Source organism: Phodopus roborovskii, unplaced genomic scaffold, assembly GCF_943737965.1.
Source record: "Phodopus roborovskii unplaced genomic scaffold, PHOROB, whole genome shotgun sequence".
NCBI lineage: Eukaryota > Metazoa > Chordata > Mammalia > Rodentia > Cricetidae > Phodopus > Phodopus roborovskii.
Genome location: NW_026126480.1, coordinates 13,737,281 through 13,756,853, shown reverse-complemented (window position 1 = coordinate 13,756,853; position 19,573 = coordinate 13,737,281). Strand labels below are relative to the sequence as shown.

Here is a 19,573-nt window from a genome sequence, read left to right as displayed (position 1 = left end):
AGCCTTTGCATGTTGTGTTTGAGAGGGCAGAGGTGGCTTGGGTCATATTTGCTTGAGACTAAAACCTATTTTTAAGGATCTCCTTTCGTGGTCCAGGAAGATACAAAACATTCTTTGGGATATGATGTTTGTTTTGTAGGGGAGGTGTTCAAGACAGTTTCTCTATGTAACTTTGGAGCCTTCCCTGGAACTCACTCTGTAGGCCAGGGTGGTTCTCAAACACAGAGGTCTGCCTGCCTCTGCTCTGCCTCCACCTCCAAGTACTGGGATTAAAGGTGTGCACCACTACCTGGCAGGGGTATGATGATTTAAGGGCATTTCTGCAATTGAGGATGTGAACAGCTTTTGACAGTAACCGAAGTTGTCCAACACATCCTGAGCATTGAACCTGATGCCCCATTGATGTGAGAAGAAGGGGTTGTGGTGACTGAGTGGCCCCTGGGGCCACCATTCTGTACCAGCTGTACTAACTTTTTATCTCCTTCCTCCAGGTTGGTTTATAAGTGGTTCCTCCTAATCTATAAAATCAGCTATGCCACTGGCATCGTTGGCTACATGGCTGTCATGTTTACCCTGTTTGGTCTTAACTTATTATTCAAGTGAGTACCCTTTGATTTTACATTTTTCTGTTATTTAGAAAGGAATGACTGGAAGTCCTGGGTATTACAAAAGAGAACATGTGGTACATGTGGTAGCCCTCTGTTTTCTGAGAGAAAACACTGAATGCCAGAGCCCCAAATCATTGTTTACATTTTCCAAAAATTAGCGTTCAATGGAAAAGCATAACAAAAGTAAACATAATTCCATCCCCTAAGAATAGTTTTTAAATCTTTGTACACTTATCTGTCTGACTAGACCAGGGACTAGCAAACTTCACCCAAGGGCTTGTTGCTTCATATTGTCATAAGCCTCCTAGAGGATCTACACCAGCATACAAGTGCTCCTACCTAAAGATGGCACAGAAGTCAAGCAGTCCTGAATTCAGAGACTAGAGAGTACAGTGAGTCAGTAGCCCAGAAGAAGGTGAAATGTGCCTATCTAGATGAAGTGATAGAATTGTGGGCTGTAGATCAAGAGGAGTTCCAAGCCAGGCCTGATGATGTGTTTCTGTATTCCCAGTTACTCAGTAGGCTAAGGCAGAAGCATTGAAAGTACAATGTCTGCCTAGGCAGTCTGGGTGACTTAAGCTAGATCCTGGTTCAAAATTAAAAAGAAAAAAACGGACTAGGGATATAGCGTAGTGGTAGAACTTTAGGTCTAGATGGGCAACGCTGAGTCCTCAGTACTAAAGAAGGGAAAAGGAAAACAAAACAGAACAAAACAAAAAAGAGTTCCATGTCTGGGACAGTGACAAAGATCACATCTTAATTTATGTCTGGGAAGACTTTGTCTTAGTCACTGTTCTAGTGCTGTGATAGTTTTCTACAATATTCGTAGACTCTAGACTGCAATTACTGGTCCTTGGAGTTCTTCTACTAATGTTATATGAAAGAACCCTATTTCCTTAGTGAAGAGGCTTGAATCAAATGCCAACATGATACAACTATTCTATAGTAACAAGTATGTAAATATTTACTAATTTTACACCCCCAACTTATGTTTGATAAATGCCTTCTGTAAAAGAAATGTAAATAGTTTAGGTTGTATGGAAAAGTAAGGGGAAACCTAGACTATTATGTGCAATACTTAACAGGTGAAGAGAGAAAACTCCTATCCTGCTGTACTCTGCTTCCCTAGGGGCCCAAGAACATATTTCACATATGGGAGATACTTTGTGCAATTGCTGTCAGTTCAGACATTCCCAGAAGCGATCTCATGAGAGATAGAGGGTCTTTTCAGTCTTTGCCTCTGATCTACCAAGGTCATAAATGTCCTGCCCGCATTTGGAGTCAGCCATGTCAGCTTGGGTGGCTGACTTGAGATGAAGCCATTCAATGAGTTACTTTTTTTGATGAAAGTCCTCATGACTTGGTATCCAGCATTTACCAATAGTGGAATTGCTAACACATAGCTCTCCAAAATTGTCTGGGCAAGTACAATGCCTGGCTATCATGTCAGGCTGGAGCTATAGATAAGAGACTAGGGGCCAGGTTCATGGGACAGTAGCTTGGTATTTGCAGCTCACAGTAATAGCTTTCTTAAGAGTTGTTTGTGGACCACATTAAAACAGCAATCTGGATTAATCATAATTTAATAACATTTACTCTAGCTTTTGAGTAACCCAACTAAGTTTAGGCTTTGCCTTGAGTGTCCTCAAAGCAGTAATCCAAGTCAGTTGTGTCTCACGGCAGGCCTTACTGCCACACTGCTTCCCTTGCAGGATTAAACCAGAAGATGCGATGGACTTCGGCATTTCCCTTCTCTTCTATGGCCTCTACTATGGAGTTCTTGAGCGGGACTTTGCAGAAATGTGTGCAGACTATATGGCTTCTACCATAGGGGTATGTTCATCTGTTTTTGTTGCTGTTGTTTGTTTGTTTTTGTTTTCCTGTGTATGTAGCCCAGACTGGCACCTGGGACTCAGAATTCTCTGCATTAGACTCTTGACCACTGGGATTACAAGATTCTACCACTATGCCCTTTTATGTGTACTCTTTATATTGCCTCCTGCTACCTCCAAATTGTTTAGGCTAATGTCATTTATTTGATGTAAGAAAAAGACACTAAAATGAGATAAGCTATATAAAAAACCAGGTGGTGGCACATGCCTTTAATCCCAGCATTCGGGAGGCAGAGGCAGGCAGGTTTCTGTGAGTGACTTCCAGAACAGCCAGGGTTACACACAGAGAGAAACCCTGTCTTGAAAAATTTTTAGGATGTGGATGGTATGCATATTGATTCTTCTTTGAAATTTAGAAACTCAGATTTCACATGTGCTGTGGAATTTTAATTTTAGAGTCAACAAAGGAAAGAAATACGCTACTCAGTAGGAAGTTAACATTTATTTAACAAACGTTTATTAATGGTGCATATGTTGGACTTACAAAGGTATCTAAAAATAAAACATGTATCTCTGAGGAACTATTGGCAGTCCATTTTGCTAGTGAAGACATAGTTACTTTATGGAGCCACTGATTGTCCAAGTGTTAGTGAGTAACCCCCAACCCATACTTACACAGGCAGCACTATTTAAACCCAGTGGGTCACACATACAAAATCTGCAAATAAAAATAAAACATGGCCCTTGTCTCAAATGACTTCACTCATTAGTGAGAAAGGTAAATATTAAAACAATACACAAACATAAAAGTATGTCTGTATTATGTATCGTGAAGGAAAAGGTGCATGAAGCCATGAACACATGATACTGGCACATTTGACCTCATTGACCTCAAAGCTGGCTTCCTCAAAAAATTACTTTTAAGCTGACTTTAACATGAGTAAGAGTAAGTGATGAAATGTGCAGTGTACAGAGGAAATAGCATCCACAAGAGTCCTGTCAGCGGACTGAGTGTGTGTGGGGTTTCCTTCCTTCTTTTTTGTATGTATGTATACGTGTGTGCATATACCTTTGGAAGCCAGAGGACAACTTTCACTGTCATTCCTCAGGAGCCATCAACCTTGTATTTTGAGACAGGGTCTCTCATTGGCCTGAGCTTGCCAAATTTTGTAGCCTGGCTGGCCAGCAGGGATTTGTCTCTACCTCTCCCTAGCATGAAGATTATAAGTATGCACCACATCTGTGTATGTGCTTGCTTTTGTGTGTATATGTGCATAGATGCTTGAACATGTGTGTGACCATGGGTACAGAGGCCAGAGGCCAAATAGTTTCTTTGTTTTTTTTTTTTTAGACTAATTCTCTATTATGTACCTCTGGCTGTCCTGGAACTCACTACTTTAGACTAAGCTGGCTTTGAACTCACGTAGAGCCACCTGCTTCTGCCTCCCAAATGCATTTTATTTCTTTATTATTAGTGACTGTGTGTATGTGATGTGTGGGTATAGGTGTGCATGTGGTATGACACTTGTGTAGATCAGAGAACAAGTTTGTGGAATTGGTTCTCTCCTTCTGCCTTTACATGTATTCCAGAGATCGATTTCAAATAGTCAAGTTTGCATAGCAGTTGCTTTACCTATGAGCCATCCAACAGTCCTCCATTTTAATTTTTACAATAGGGTCTGTCACTGAACCATGAGCACATCAATTCACCTATGCTTACTGGCCAGTGAGATACAGGCATCCAGCTTTCTATGCCCTCCACCCCTCCATCCCCACATTGAGTTTACAGACACATACTATTGCACAAAACCTTTAAAATATGGGTACTCAAGATCAAACTCAGATCTGTGCTCATGCAGCAAGCACTTTACTGACTGATGTCTCCATGTCATGAAAGGGTAGATGTTCCTGAGGAACTAAGGCCAACTTGGATGCCAAGATTCTGGAGTGATAATAGTGACATCCGCATCTGTGTCCAGTAATCCTTCTAGTATATTATTGGCATTTATAGAAGTCTGCCAAAATACACATTTTCTGTTTCCTTTTTGAATTTTTGATTCATCCTCCAAAGCTATTCTACCATCCAAAAGAAGTACCATTTTTTTTTTACAATAGGCACTGGATTTCCTAATGGTTCTGGGGAGGATTGTCTTTCACAGTGACTGGGAATGACTCGACCTATTTCAACATGGGGGCCTCCCAAGGATTTCCTTGGGAGTGTTGCCTCATTTGTCTCTTGTCAATCTACATTCGTTGGTCTAGTGTTTGCCACATCTTCTACATAAGCCATAATGTTGGGGCCTTCTATTTGGATTGTCTACAAATTTCTTCTCAGATGGCTTATTCTACCACAATTAAAGCATTTAGTATTTTGATGTCTCATCATACCTTTGGAGATGGCTTCTCCTACCCAAGCCTCAGTGTTATAATCAAAGGACTCAACATTGGCTGTGTGCAGGATCCATTCATCCATTGGTGCTTATCTGATCTTTAAGGGCCCAAGCACTTTTTTGCATTCCAAATGACCATTTTCCAGTGCTAGAGATTCAATGAGATTCATCTAGCTTCTAGATCTGCTTCCCCCATTTGTACAGCTTTAGTCAGTCTTTGCAGAAAGTCACTAAAGAGTTCTTTGGGACCTTGTATAACCTTAATATATTACTCAGTTCTTTTCCCTGGTTTTTGAATCTTGTCCCAAGCATTCAAGGCTGCAGTATGGCATAGGGACAAGATGTGTTCATTGTATGTGGCTTGAGTATCTGTATCTGCATAACAGCCCTCATCAAGAATCTGATCTTGGGAATCCTCGTAACCTTTGATTCTGCCTTGATGTTCAAGGGCCTTGGCCTCCTCCCTCCGATATGACTTCCACTGCAGCTTTGCACCAAGTTCTAGAACAGCTGAGACTAATAGAAGCCAGTCATTTGGAGTTATTCTATTTCTTGCATCTCATACCTTTTCTAACTGCTTCACATATGGTAGACATTGGGGCCGGGGGGCCCCAAGACATTTGTCCCAAAAAAACCCAACAGAGACTTGTATTAATTATAAACTATTTAGCTGAAGGCTCATGCTTCATACTGTCCAGCTCTCTCTTAATTATTTTATTTATTTATTTATTTTATATAACCAAGTCCATTTAAATGAAAACAAACATTTATAGACAATATTTGGGAATTTTGGCGTTGTTCTTTCCAAACTACTTCCTGCTGGCTCTCTCTTAGTTATTAACCCATAACTATTAATCCATGTATTTCTACATGGCCTTATCTTACTGGAGAAGGCTCCAACTTGTTACTCCTTCTGTGGCTACATGGTGTCTCCCTGGTGGCTTCTCTGCCTTCCTCTTCCCAGAATTATTCTTGTCTGGAAGCCTGGCCTATACTGCCTGCCTGGCTACTGGTCAATCAGTGTTCACTCATCAACCAATAAGAGAAATAAATATACAGAAGGACATCTCCCATCATGTGCATGATAATGCCTTTTCCACTACACCTTGTCCAGAGTGGGGGGCACTGCAGGAAGATTAGGTGCAGACAGTGAAGAGCTAATTCAAGCTTAAAATGTGGGAGCATAACAACCAAATTGAAGGACCCAAGTAAACATCCCCCCCTTTTTTTTTTTCAGAAAAGTACATCATGTAGGGTGGTTTTGTTTTAGTTAACTACATTAGTGTTTTGTCTACATGTATGTGTACTGTTTATGTGCCTGTTGCCTGTATAAATCAGGTGACAGCATCAGATTCCCTGAAACTAGAGTTGTGGATGTTTGTGAGCTCCCTTGTCAATGCTGGCAAGGGAACCCAGGTCCTCTGCAAGAGGAACAAGTGCTCCCTACTGCTGAGCCATCTCTCCAGCCTGTTTTGCTTTTTGATCAAAGTATTTTGTATATATTTTTGCATAATTATTTAAACAGGAGTATTCCAAATTTCTGTGTTATTTCCTAAAATAACAAATGTCTTCCTTCTAAAACACGGGACCCCCATCTCCCTAGGTAATGTTAGTCAAGTGCAACTTTGTTGTTTTTTTGTTTTGTGAGACAGGGTTTTTCTGTATAGCCTGGAACTAGCTCTGTGGACCAGGCTGGCCTCAAACTCACAGAGATCTGCCTGCCTCTGCCTCCCAAGTGCTGGTATTAAAGGTGTGCACCACCACCACCACCACCAGGCCAATCAAATACAATTTTAGGTGAGGTCTTTCTTGGTGTAGTGAGATTAATTTTTTCTTTCCCTGTACTAGAACAAATTTGGAAACAAAAATCTATCACCTCCCTTTATGGATAGCTTCTGTGGCTTACAAGTGGTCTGAGAGTATCCCAAAAGGTTCATCTGTTGGAGACTCACTCCTTACTGTGGAGTTCTTGAGGTTGTGGCATCTCCAAGGAAGTCATTAGGCTGTACCCTTGAGAGAGAGACAGGTAATTCTCACAGCCCCTGATTTTGGTCATACCAGATCGTTATTATAAGAGTAGAGTGCAGCCCTTGAATGATCCTCTGCTTCCTGTGTGGATGTGGTCTTTTTCATCTGTATGTTCCCATGTAGGGTACCATCCTCCATGGGGTGATTAAAGGGCCCTTGCCACATCTAGTCTGTGCTATATGGGCTTTTACACTCCAAACCATAAATGGAATGTTCTTTCCTTATAAGTGCCTAGCCTCAGGAACTTTAGAATAGCAGTGCAAACATTCTAGAATTGCTAGTTAGATTCTTCATAACTTTCTCCTATCATGTGTGCTTTAGAACTTTAGCCTCCTCATTCTCCCAAAGAGAGCTGCAGATTGTGGCTTGTCAGTTCCTAACTTTACACTCACATCAGATGTGCAATAAGAATGCTTCATGGCATAACCGCTTTTATAGCAGCTGTGTCAGAACACTGGTCTCTCCCCTCTGCTGTCATTCTTCTGGTTTGCCTCAGCTGCCATTAGCTTTTATCCAGAACTTATCAGCAACTGCCTTGTTAAAACTGCCCTAACTCCTCAGAGGGGTAGGCAGTAACCAGCCTGCAGAATTCCTCCTGTGTTTAGACAGAAGATGAATTCAGAGCTGACCCAGTACATTAGTCTCTCTCCCAGGGGATGCTTCTTACATTGTCAAATAATGGTCTCCTGTGCTCTAGGAGGAATTATCTGGTGTCAGTGACTAATGGTGAGATTCCCTAGCAGTGACGTGATAGTTCCCAGCAAGTGGTATATTTCAGCTTCCAGTCCAAAAACAAGTTCATTTCTTGTTAGGGTAGAGAGAACCTCAAGCCCCATCCTCCTAGCATGTGAGCAGAAGGATCATCCAATTGGTCTTTGCTGGCAGGTTGACACAGTAGCAGGAAAACAGACTGCCCATCTACAAGTGAGGTTGACGGAACTTCACAATGTGTCTGTACCTGCCACTTACAGTCTGAATCTTGACAGCCAATGTCTTGTGAATGAGCCAGGGTGTGTTTCTAATGAAAACATTCCCCTTCCTCTGAGTCCTACAATCATTTGTAGAGATTATGTCTTCTCTAAGTAATGACATAAAAACTGACTATCTATCTGTCCACTTTAGAGGACTCACACATTTATGCACAGTGCTGTGACCCTTGCTGTAGGCTGGCATGCCTGTAACTGATGAGTAGGATTGTCGTAGTAATGTGAGCTGGTCTTGGGTGAGTCACCATTTGTTAGCTCATTCACTGTTACCCACAGCAGGTGTGGCTAAAACTCTCCAAGCTACAGGCATTATGCTAGAGCTTGGACACAGCAGGTTCTGAGATGCAGGGACCTTGAGTGAGGGATAGAGAGGTGCCTTGTGTCACTTTCCCAACCCCGAGGACCCAAGGACCAGCAGTCTTTCATTATATATGTCAAAAAATCTTTGGGTGATTGGGTGGGTCCCTGAGTGACAGCAAATTGAACTTCAGGAATGTTGCTGTCCTGGTAGCAAGAATCTAATCAAGGCTTTGAGGTAATCTAGAAATCTCAGCCTTCATTGGCCAGTCACTCATTTGTGCAAACAACAGTTATCTTGTAAACATTTACAGAATGAGCAGGTACCTCTTTACACAACTGCCTACATCTGGTAAATCTAGATATAGATGGGGGTTAGAGTGAGGTTTGGTAAAACACTCTGAATCCCCCCTTTCCCTGGTTGTCATTCATCATTCTTACCCTGTCTCTAGACTCACCTTCTCAGCACCACATAAGAGAAATCCGGAGTGCTGGAGCTTTTGTCATTTTGTGGCAGCTTGTTTCACTTGGTAAAATCGCCAAGGTTCCTTGATATGCTAGAATTACCTTCCTTTTCTTTACACAAAGTTACCATTTTTTAATTATTTTCATGTGTAGGGGTGTTTTGTCTGCATGTATGTCTGTACACCACATGCGTTGCCTAGTTACTAAAGAAGCTAGAAGAGGTTATTAAATCCCCAGGGACACTAGTTTCAGATCATAGCCCCCATATTGGTGCTGAGAATCATGAGTCTCGTCTCTGAAAGAGCTGCCAGCTGCCAGTGCTATAAACTGCTAAACTATCATTCTAGCCCCAGTTTATTTCCTTCCTTTTCAAGGCTGAGTGATATTCTCTTGTATTCCATACAACATTTCCAGCCTCAGTCAGTTTTCAATTTTTTGTACATTCTGAGCCCTGGCTTCTGTCCCAGGCAGTTATAGTTGATTTTTTTTTTTTTTTATAACTGTCCCCAATTAGAATGTAGGGTCAGAAATTAGACTTATATCATCTCCTGTGGCAGATGCTTTGATCTGAGGAGATCCTTATGGTTAATTGATTTCAGGTTCCTAGAAATCAAACTGCGAGGTTTTAACAAGCATATTAACAAGCATTCTCAGTCCTCCCCACTGGTCTGCATTACCTCATTAGGACAATTGTCTTCCACTTCTGTGAAGATGTCTGTGATGGGAACTAAAGTAACGTAAATTGTGTCAGGGTACCTTGGGTAGAGACTGCCTTTTCTAGAGGGCCACTATGAAGTCATAACCCATGAGAGCTCATCCCAGTAGTTTCTATTCGTGCCAGAGATCATGCTCGGGTAGAAGTGTTGTGAAATGTGTACTACTTTCTTCCCCAAGTTCTCTGTGTCCTGTCTCACCCTCAGAGAAATCCCCTGACCCAGGCTTACCTCATGGCTCCTCAGAGTTCCTAGACAACACCAGAAAAGGAACTCGTGCTGTCTTCACTGCTGAAGTAGTGGCTGGAACTAGGGCTGGACCGCAGATCCTAACCTTTTTGGTTTCTTTCTTTTTTCCCCCGAGACAGGGTTTCTTTGTGTAGCTTTGGAGTCTGTCCTGGAACTAGCTCTATAGACCAGGCTGCCTCTGCCTCCCGAGTGCTGGGATTAAAGGCATGTGCTACCAACGCCCGGCACTGGTTTCAATTTTCTTAAACTCTATTTATTTTGTGTGTATTAGTGTTTTGCCTGAATGTATGTCTTTGTACTGTGTGCATGCCTAGGTGGTCTTGAACTTAAAGAGATTCACTTGCATCTGCCTCCCAAGTACTGGGGTTGGCATGCCACCGTGCCTAGCCTGATCTGCTGTTAGTGAGCTTGTGCTCTCATGCAGGTTACCTTTCCTGTGTCTGTCAGACACTTTCTGTGTGCTTTTGCAACATTATTCATTTATTTGATTGAGATTTGAGATTTGTTTTTAATTCTTTTTTAAAAGTGTGTGTGTGTGTGTGTGTGTGTGTTCTGCCTGCGTGTATGCCAACAAGGTGCCATATTTCACTACAGATGTTTGTGAGCCACCATGTGGTTGCTGGGAATTGAACTCAGGACCTCTAGAAGAGCAGCAAGGGGCTGACCCATCTCTCCAGCCCCTTGGTTGGGTTTTTGTGAAACAGGTTCTTATTACGTAGCCTTGCTTGGCCTGGAAATCCATATGTAGACCTTGAAATTCCTGTGATCCTCTTTCCTCTGCCTCCCAAATGCTAGGTGTGTACCACTATTGCCAGAATTCTTTTGTGTTGTTGTTGTTTGAGACAGATTTTCTCTGTGAAACCAGGGTTCTTTTTTTTTTTATTAAAAAAGAAAGTCCCTTTCTTGGCCACTTTCTCTTCTGATTCCTGGCCTGTTCCTTGCTCCTCACAGGTAGGGCACCTGTCCTTGTGGATTAAACTCCTTAGTGTTTTCTAACTTGTTTTCTGTCTGTGTCCTTCTGCAAATTTGGACTCAGGTCACTAAGTATCCACTGGGGTGCAGCCTTCTTTGGAGGTATCAGCACAGCTGGCTTAAGGACTCCTTCCTTAACAAGTTTCCCCCACTCAGACTTTTAAAACATTATCTTCTGTGTGTAGACAAGGTTGGAAAGGAGGCAGACACGGTTCAGAAAGATCAGCTACAAGACTGTGGTTGTAAATATTGTTAACTTAATAAGAGATAGAATCACCTAGAAAACCAACTTCTGGGTCTGTCTGAAGGACCTACCTTAACTGTGGGTGACAGTATTCCCTGGGTGGGGTCCTGGACTGAGGAGAAAGTGAGCTGAGCACCAGCATCCATCTCTCTGCTTCCTAACTGCAGATGCAACGTGACCAGCATCCTTATCTTCCCAGGCAGACAGATTCTCACAGATTTTCTGGCCTTCCCTCCTGCTCTCGTCCTCTAGTTCTACAGTGAGTCGGGCATGCCTACCAAACACCTTTCAGACAGCGTGTGTGCTGTGTGTGGGCAGCAGATCTTTGTGGACGTCAACGAAGAGGGCATCATCGAGAACACATACAGGCTTTCCTGCAATCACGTGTATCCTGCTTTGTGCAATGCCTCTCCTTAACCCACACTCCAGTCATGGCGGAAAGAGGGTTGGGGGACCATGGTGTGTTGTCCAGAGATGGAGTGTAGGCCAGCCATGACAGAAACTTTAGTTTTCCTCACCCTTTCTTCCAGACTGGCACTCCCCTTCAGTAAAAGATAGTTACGAACTGCCAGGCCATAGAGAACCCAAAGCTGCAACTAGCAAGGCTGCACAAGCTGATGCATGTGTCATAGGGGAAGGAGACCCTCTAATGAAATGCTTCAATTTAGACTCAAATTCCCCTACTGAGGATTTGATGTCATCTTGATCATGTATCTGGTAAGCTCCCATCCTGTGTAATTTGGGGAATTGTGTACTATCTCCATCTTGGCTCATAAAAACCATGCAAATAAGGATCATTGCTCTGACTTCCCTGTGAGGAAATATTCAGAGAGAAGGGACCTGCCCCAAATTACCGCTTTCTGTAAGGAGTGAAGCCTTCTACTGAAACTTTCTCTGGAGCTGATGCTCTGTCACCTTGAGATCCAATATCTGGCTAACGTAGCAGTTTGGCTCTCTACCACTTCCCTTGACCAATGGTGCTCAGATTCCATGAGTTCTGTATCCGAGGCTGGTGCATCGTGGGGAAGAAGCAGACGTGCCCCTACTGCAAAGAGAAGGTGGACCTGAAGAGGATGTTCAGCAACCCGTATCCTTTGGGTCCTTGTTGAGAGTGGGTGGTGGGAAGAAAGTACTGTCGGTGTCTGGGTCCTCCTGGGGCAGGGCCATCAGTACTGTTCCCACTCTAGAATTTGTTTACCATTCAGTTTGGTTTCTGTTCTTGGGAAGTGGGGTGTGACGTGAGACAGCAGGGAAACTCAGCTGCCCATCATAATTACAAGTGGCCACTGCCACTTGTTATGTGTCTGCTTCCTCTCTAGAAAGTTCTTCACCTGTATCATCTCACCTGATTCCCTGGCAACTTTTAGAGGCTGAGCAGTAGTCACAGTTACTTCACCAGTGAGTGATGTGCATCTGGAGACTACCTTTACCTGTGCAGGCACGGCCTGGAGGAGCCGGCCAGTTTGGGACACCTTTTCTCCATTCACTTCTAATGAAGTTCGGAGCTGCTTCCTTGGCACTTACTCCCCTTCCTACCCAGCCTTTCTTTGGTCCTACATTCCTTTTCTGTGGGGTCCAAGGATCCAGCTCTGTCTCGGCCCCTACCCTAGCTGTCCTTTGTGTCATTCCCTCTCCCTATATACTAGCAGGTCTGGTCAGGGGACAGGAGGACTTCAAAAGCTTCTTGGCCAGCTTTCCTCCCAGAGGCACTTTGCAGGTTTTCTTTCGTCTCTCCAGACCCCCTTCCCTACATTTAGATGTAAAGTAAAAGGAAACGAGCTCATCCAAAGAATTCTTGGCCTCAGGAGGCCTTCCTTCAAGTCTCGGCCAAGGGTGAGCTCCTTGTGACTACCTGTTGTTTCCTTTTCCCTCTGACCCTGTCCTGTTTTGTTATGCTATTCCTGGGAAGATATGAATAAACATCTACTCACCCCAGATGGGAATCAACGGCAACCAAAGCAAGGGCACCACCCAAGTACACCCTGGTGAGCCAGTGACTTTTATTAGTGTTACTTAGAGGAATATGGGTGAGAGGTTATTTGCAGGTGAGAAGTTATTTGCAGGAGCAGAAATGACTCAAAGATACCTGCATCACCAAAAGTTACCATAGATGATGGCTTCTGGAAGCCACAAACCTGGAACTCAATGAAGGCAGAGTTCAGCTGGTCTGAGCCTCTTTTAGGCAGGTCAGCTTAGCTCAGAGACTTCTAGGAAGCCCAGCTGTGTCTCAGCAGTTTTCATTGCTTATATAACTTGATGAAGGAGGGGCCTAGTGAATCTGATCAGTTTCAGGGACTTCCTGAAGCTTTTGATTGTTTACTCTCTGGGTTTAAGGAGCTTGCCTGCTGGGTGAGATGCTTCATCTCTTCAGAACAGACTTCTTGGTTTTGTTGTTTTCTAAGACAGGGTTTCTCTTTGTAGTGCTGGCTGTCCTGAAACTCACTCTGTAGACCAGGCTGACCTTGAACTCAGAAATCTGCCTGCCTCTGCCTCCTGAGTGCTAGGATTAAAGTTGTGCAGCACCACCTAAGAACAGCATGCATCTTAACAAGCTTCCTGCCAAGATGGAAGCTTTCATCTATATAGCATGTCAGTAGACCGAGTCTTTTCTTTCATGGAGAAAACCTTACATTTTGTATATTGCGTGGGGCAGGAGTATAGCTAGCTCAGAGTCAAGAGTACTTGCTAGAAGATGCTACTGATTTACTGTATTCCATTCCCAGCCTCCTGTCACGGATACATTTCTAGGGTCTTTGTCAGGTTTAGGCTGTTCATCGTCTCTGAGAAGATGGTGCCTTGAGGCCCTGCATGAATGTTGCTGGTGGAAACCTGTTTTCCCTCTCCAGTTCCCTCTGCTCCCCTTCCCCTGGTGCTCTGGGTTCAGAGCTGAAGAGAAGCTGGGTAGCTTTTTCTTCTCTGGGCTGTAAAGCAGGGTAGAACTTTAGGAAGACCTCATTACCGTGCTAGATGAACCTAACAGCTCTTGTACATAGCCTCTGATCCTTAACAATCTAACAGCTGGGAGAGGCCTCATGTCATGTATGGACAGCTGCTGGACTGGCTTCGATACTTGGTAGCCTGGCAGCCTGTCATCATTGGCCTGGTACAAGGCATCAGCTATATCCTGGGCCTGGAATAATAAGGAACCACATCATTGGAGAACACAGCCCACCCGCCATGGACTTCAGGGCACTGCTGCCCACAAAGACTTGGGTGGGAAAAACTCAAAGGCATTTGGGCCACTCAGGACCTCCCCAGCTGTGTCTGGGTTGGGACGGGGAGAATGATGGAGAACTAGCCAGTGGGGCTGTCAGCAGTGGGGGCTTTTTAAAAGAAAATTATTTTGATGAATATATTTAATTTTTTTTTTTTTTATTGTGGAGCATAGGAATTGTCCCCCAACCCTAGGCCTTATCCTGCTTGGACAGGGTAGGGTAAAACTGTTGGTTGGGAGGAGTCCTATCACCTCTGGCTGAGAGCAATGGTGGGTTTTCTGGTGGTTGAGTGCCTCAGCCTACCCTGTTTCACCTTTCCTTCCCTCTGCAAGGCTCAAGCCTGGTTCGCACTCAGTATGGAAGAGCTCAGACTGGTGCCACAGATCAACACTGAGCAATGAAGGGTCTCTTTATCTGTCTGGACCATAAGATGGCTGTTGTACATGACTCTCTTCCCCGTTTGCCTGGAAACTAAAGACTGAGTATGGCAAAATCAATGACTTTTCCAACTAGGGAAAACCTGTGACCTCAAAATTCACTGACATGTTTTGGGACAACTGGAAGAATGAGTAGCATGGATAACCTGCCGCTGAGCAGGGTTGTAGCCAGGCAGGGAATAGAAGGCATCTATATGGTGTTGGGCTATGGAAGCCACTTTGGCAGCATAAATGTCGCAGCTTCTTGTGCAAATAGACCCTTCAGCCTGGAAGTGGTAACATGTGCCAAAGGCTGCGCTGCACATCACTTCTTTACCAAAAGCCTAAGAGTGTAATTGTGTGTGTGTGCACATAGCAGACTAATGAACATCAGTTTCTGTCAGTCAGCAATGTGCCCTTGAAGCTAAGAAGGGATCCCTAGGGAATATCCCTATGTAAGCTTGGTCATTTGTGGGCTCTTCCTGGGCCTGACAATTGGACTGGTGGGTGGATAGGAAGAGTAAGGCCTGAGTGGGTACAGGGTCTGAAAACGGGGCTTCTAAGCAAGCCTAAAGCCTAGCCTTATTCCTGGGCACTTGGAGAAAGTGGGAGGGCATTGCGGGTCTGCAGCACTGGGTTTCTAGGGAAATTTGGCCTGGCTTCTTTGAGGGCAACAAGAACCAAACAGGGTCTTGTCATCATCTTTGAATAAAGCTCCATGAGCTAGGCTGGAAAGCTGAACATCCATCTGCTATTCTTTTGGCCACCTCTTTCCTGTGACCCCTGGGGTGTCTTGCCTCTTATACCCCAACTGAGAGCTGGGACCTAGAGTCACTGGTACTGCCCCCCTCCCCCGTGTGTGGTTCCCACCCTATGGCATTGGGGGGGCCCAAGGCCTCACTGGGTCCCCTATCAGACCAAGGTGGCACTCCATTCTCGCTGCCTGAGACTAGTACCCTATTACCCCTACTACTCAGCCTGTTCTTAGTCAGCTGTGGCTTCCCATCTCCCACCCCCCTCAGGGGATGGGAGCTGAGCAAAGGGTCACTCTTCCTTTGCCCTCCCTTCTCCCTAAAGCCACCTCTGGTCTTGGTTGTTCTAAGGTCAAGGCCTAGTTCCTCTTCCTGCACCTCCACCCATGTCCCGTTAAGGATTGAGAATCACCCCGGGGGGGGGGGTGCAACCTCTGGGTCAACTCTTGGAGATCCTGGATTCTGAGGAAGTTTTTCCCTTCATTCAGCAGCCTAGGTGGTAGACAGTAGGTGTTGTTGCTCAGAGAAGAAATGTGAATGTGACACAAAGACATGGCTTTAGCCTCCTTCATCCAAATCACCTCTGAACCCTTATTCCTGGATCTTCCAGATCTGATTCATCTCCCTGCCTGTTGTCACCAGCTTTCCCTGCTGATCACAGAAACCTAACCCTAGGGTCACACATTGCCCTAGAGGCCCTGGCATGATACTCGAGAGCACAGCTTCAGATTCTATCTGATTCTAATTCTGTACCTGCCAAGTCCCGGCCCCTGAGCTACTGGAGCTGGTGTTGGGGAAGTGCCTTCTTGGCTATTTAGGGTCAGCTCTGAGCATGGCTGGGAGATTTGTACACAAGCCAGTCAGGGAAGTTGCTATTCCTGTGGTGAAAGTTTTGGGGCCAGGCAGCCACACTGAGCCTTGGAGCTCCCACAAGCTCTTCAGGGCTTAGAGCCAAGTAGGAGGACGAAGACTTAACCAGTGAGCCTACACAAGTAACTGTGCCTGTGCACGTGAAGGGTGGGTGTTAAGTGATACAGCTGATCTTGGGGCTGGGGAAGTGGGGAAACTGTGAGGCTAGGATGGTAATGGGCTGGTGTAGCATTGAGTGTAAAAAGGTCTTGACTCTAAAGCCAGCTGTGAAGGGTGGAAGGGGCATCACAGTCCTGACCTGTCTCACCCCTTAGGGGCCCTTAGTGGGGTGAGGTGGACAGATATCCCAGTCTGGGTTTGGAGAGGTGGCCTGGGTATTCTGTCTTCTGTGAGCATTGGGTCAAAGGGGTGGAGCAGCCTATTTGGGATTGGGATTCCTAGTCAGAGCAGAAGTGAAAGTGAAATCATGGTTGGGAGCTTTCCCAGAAGCTGACTCCATCCTGCCCTTCCCAGAACAAAGGCTGTCAACGGAGAGTGTTGCTTCCCAGGTAAGTTCCTGGCTCTTTGTGCCTTTTTCCTCCTCCCTAACGGGTAAGATTGGATTGGGGAACCATTATATAAATGCTGTTTGGAGCTGGTATGAGAGGAAATTGTTACTAGGTAACAAGAGCAGTGTCAATTGTCCAGCTCATAGCTCTAGGCCTGCCCTCTGAAGTACCAGAGACTCCAATGGATGTCAGTAGTACTGTCTGAGGGAAAAAACCCTGAGAAAATGTGGGACTGGCTGAACTTTACTCACCTTTTTCCAGAGGAAGTTACAGATATCAGACTTGCTTGCTCCTGACACAAGTCATCATGACCATGAGACACTGCTGGACAGCAGGTGGGACGTGGGGCTTTGTGGGGTCATCCTAATAGGACGGAGCAGTGTGGCTAACTTGACCATCACCCCAAGAGGTTGCATCCACCTCTACTATTGCTTTAAGTCTCACTCTAGCTGCTTTGGCTCTGGCTCCATTTCAAGGCTTCTTAGCACCACATTCAGCAGGGCTAAAGGGTGGGGGCTGCGGGGTCCCCACCTATTCTGATGCCTGGTGACAGCTCAGGAGCATCTGGGTAGAGATCTGTTCCAACCCAAGCAGCTTGTCTCTGACCAGAGTGGGTGCTAGGATGCTGAGCTTTACATCTGTATCTATCTGTTCCTCAGACCCCAATTCGTGGTGGGTCCTGCTTCTGTACGTCCATGTTGTTGTCATTTTGGCCAGAGCTACATCTGCACCTCAGACAACTGCCAGTGTCTTTACTGGGAACTCCAAGGACCCATGCTCTTCTGGGCCTCTAGCAGTCCCAAATAAGCACTACTCAGCACTGGATGTGATCTGGCCAGAGGAAGAAGTGCCACTGAGTAAGAAGCAATACGGGAGCCAAGAGGTTGTAGTTGTCAGAGGCAGGCTGTGAACAGAGTTCAGGGGTTGGGTTGACATGGGAGTGTGCCTCCCACCTGCCAAGAAGTACCAGCCAGGCCAGCTTGGCTGTGTTTACTTCACCATTCTACTGCCCAGCTCCCAAGGTGATTTCTTTAGTATTAGAGACCCTCACAGTGCCTTGGTGGCAAGGTATTCCAGGGCATCATAGCTCCTCTGTCCAGAGCCTGCCTGCCTTCTGGCCATCAGCCTACTAGCATGACTATTGGACCTGGCATAGAGTCTTAGATACTGGACCTGTTTTAGAAAAGGTGTTCACTAGGAAGGAGGCACAGAAGTGGAAAAATTACATTCTTCCGGCTTAGGGAGACTGATGCCTGTATTTCCCCCTTTAATATTTTCCTATGTAGGTGGGGCGCAGGTATTGTAATGACTGAGGGGAGCTGGCAGGGTAGGGACCTCTGTTTCATAGAATAACTAACAGCCGTATCTGCTCCTAGATGGAACGCTGACCTTATCCTGTACTGCCTGCAGCCGCTTCCCCTACTTTAGCATCCTCTACTGGCTGGGCAATGGTTCCTTCATTGAGCACCTGCCAGGCCGGCTGAGGGAGGGTCACACAAGGTAAGGGTCATAGCAGTCAGCGCAGCAAAAGGGAGACCTCCCCTGCAACACTCTCATGATTTTCTTTTATTCCTGCAGTCGGGAACACAGGAATACAAGCACCTGGCTACAGAGAGCCCTGGTGCTGGAGGAACTGAGCCCCACCCTTCGAAGCACCAACTTCTCCTGTTTGTTTGTGGACCCTGAACAGGTGGCCCGGTATCACGTCGTTCTGGCCCAGCTCTGGGTATGGAACCTGAAGGAAGGAACTGGGGGGGGGATGTAGGGGTAGGAAAAAAAGGATGGGCTTTGCCAGAACAGCTTTTAAGTGAATAACTATTCCCTGAGGTCAGCCAGAGATGGAAGTAATTAACTTGGGACTTCAGTGATGGAGGAGGGCCAAGAACAACTCCTTAGCTCTGATTGTGTGTTTGTTTACTTCCCCAGGATGGGTTGAAGACAGTTCCATCTCCTTCTCAAGAAATCTTCTCCAGCCACAGCCCAAGACCCACATCAGCAGGACCAGGGGTTACCATGAATCCAGCCATAGCATGGCCTTGATGGGAGCCTGGTTCTCATCTACCTGGAGGGTGAAGTCTCAGCCATCGGCTTTGCTTTCCCCTGTACAGCTCAATCTCAAACTCAAGCTTCATTTCTATCTAGAATATTACAGTAATTAAATTGGGCCTTTAGAACTCCTCCTGCTTGTCCTTCTGTCCATGCATCCCCTTAACTTTTCTAATGTCTTCTTCACCCCACTGGTGTTCTGGAACCTTTCAGACCGGATGGTACCTTAGCCAAGCAATAGTTCTGCCTAGAATTCAACATGAATTTCCAGAGGCCTCCCAGGTCTCTCACATTCTACACCAATCCAACAGGTGAACCCTGGTTGAGATGACACTTTGGCAACATCTACTCTCAGATATGGCATTGACTTCATTAGTTATGAGTGGTTTTGTTTGTTTTTCTTATTTGCCCCAATGTACTGTCCCTAAGGGATGGGAAAATGATTGCTTCAGATCACAGTTCTATCTATAATGAGTCATCATAAAGCGGCAACATGTCAGCCTCTAATGTCTTTTAGGTCCCAGTACTGTTCACAGGAACATTGCCTGTTTCAGGAAGGAGCAGGGGGCACTGCCTCCCATGACAGGTAGAATTCAAGGATAATATGAATCCTTGAAATAGGAACAGTGGCCAGAAATGGAATGTGGAAAGATCCTAGAAAATGTTCCCGGAAGAAGAAAGATAAGAGTTGAGTTGTAGTCTGAAGACTTAACAGGACCAAACACAGGTTCCAAATTTCCTTCCTTCGTACCATCACAAAGAGCTCAATCAGCACTCAAGGGAGAAAAATAGACTTTATTTACAAGTAATAACATTTAGAAAAGATCCATCCCTGGCCCTTAGAAACCTTCCCATAGTTCCATATCCCACCCCAGTGCAAGTCTGAGGGAGGTGAAGTATGAGCTGCCATTAAAGGCTGCCCCTTATCCCACTCCTGAAACG

At 45.3% G+C, this 19,573-nt stretch overlaps 2 protein-coding genes across 5 annotated transcripts in view; both read left to right on the top strand.

The window, feature by feature from the left end:
• Rnf121 (ring finger protein 121) overlaps window positions 1–15,156 on the top strand; it is a 55,278-nt gene extending 40,122 nt beyond the window's left edge. For both annotated transcript variants that reach the window (XM_051192424.1, XM_051192423.1), the window contains exons 5-9: window positions 492–599; window positions 2,321–2,441; window positions 11,037–11,170; window positions 11,770–11,871; window positions 13,803–15,156. In XM_051192424.1, coding sequence (XP_051048381.1) covers window positions 492–599; window positions 2,321–2,441; window positions 11,037–11,170; window positions 11,770–11,871; window positions 13,803–13,923 — 586 coding nt within the window. In that variant the 3' untranslated portion in view covers window positions 13,924–15,156. The remainder of the gene's footprint in view (window positions 1–491; window positions 600–2,320; window positions 2,442–11,036; window positions 11,171–11,769; window positions 11,872–13,802) is intronic.
• A 1,240-nt stretch (window positions 15,157–16,396) lies between these two features.
• On the top strand, window positions 16,397–18,763 carry Il18bp (interleukin 18 binding protein). Of its 3 annotated transcripts, XM_051192422.1 has the most exons (6): window positions 16,397–16,585; window positions 16,847–16,920; window positions 17,245–17,442; window positions 17,962–18,085; window positions 18,164–18,311; window positions 18,512–18,763. In XM_051192422.1, the coding sequence occupies exons 2-6, from the start codon at window positions 16,893–16,895 to the stop codon at window positions 18,623–18,625; spliced, it is 612 nt and encodes a 203-aa protein (XP_051048379.1). In that variant the 5' UTR covers window positions 16,397–16,585; window positions 16,847–16,892; the 3' UTR covers window positions 18,626–18,763. The 3 variants fall into 3 exon arrangements, with proteins under 3 accessions (XP_051048379.1, XP_051048377.1, XP_051048378.1); XM_051192421.1 differs by lacking the exon at window positions 16,397–16,585 and having other exon boundaries at window positions 16,786–16,920; XM_051192420.1 differs by lacking the exon at window positions 16,397–16,585 and having other exon boundaries at window positions 16,785–17,442.
• The last annotated feature ends 810 nt before the right edge of the window (window positions 18,764–19,573 follow it).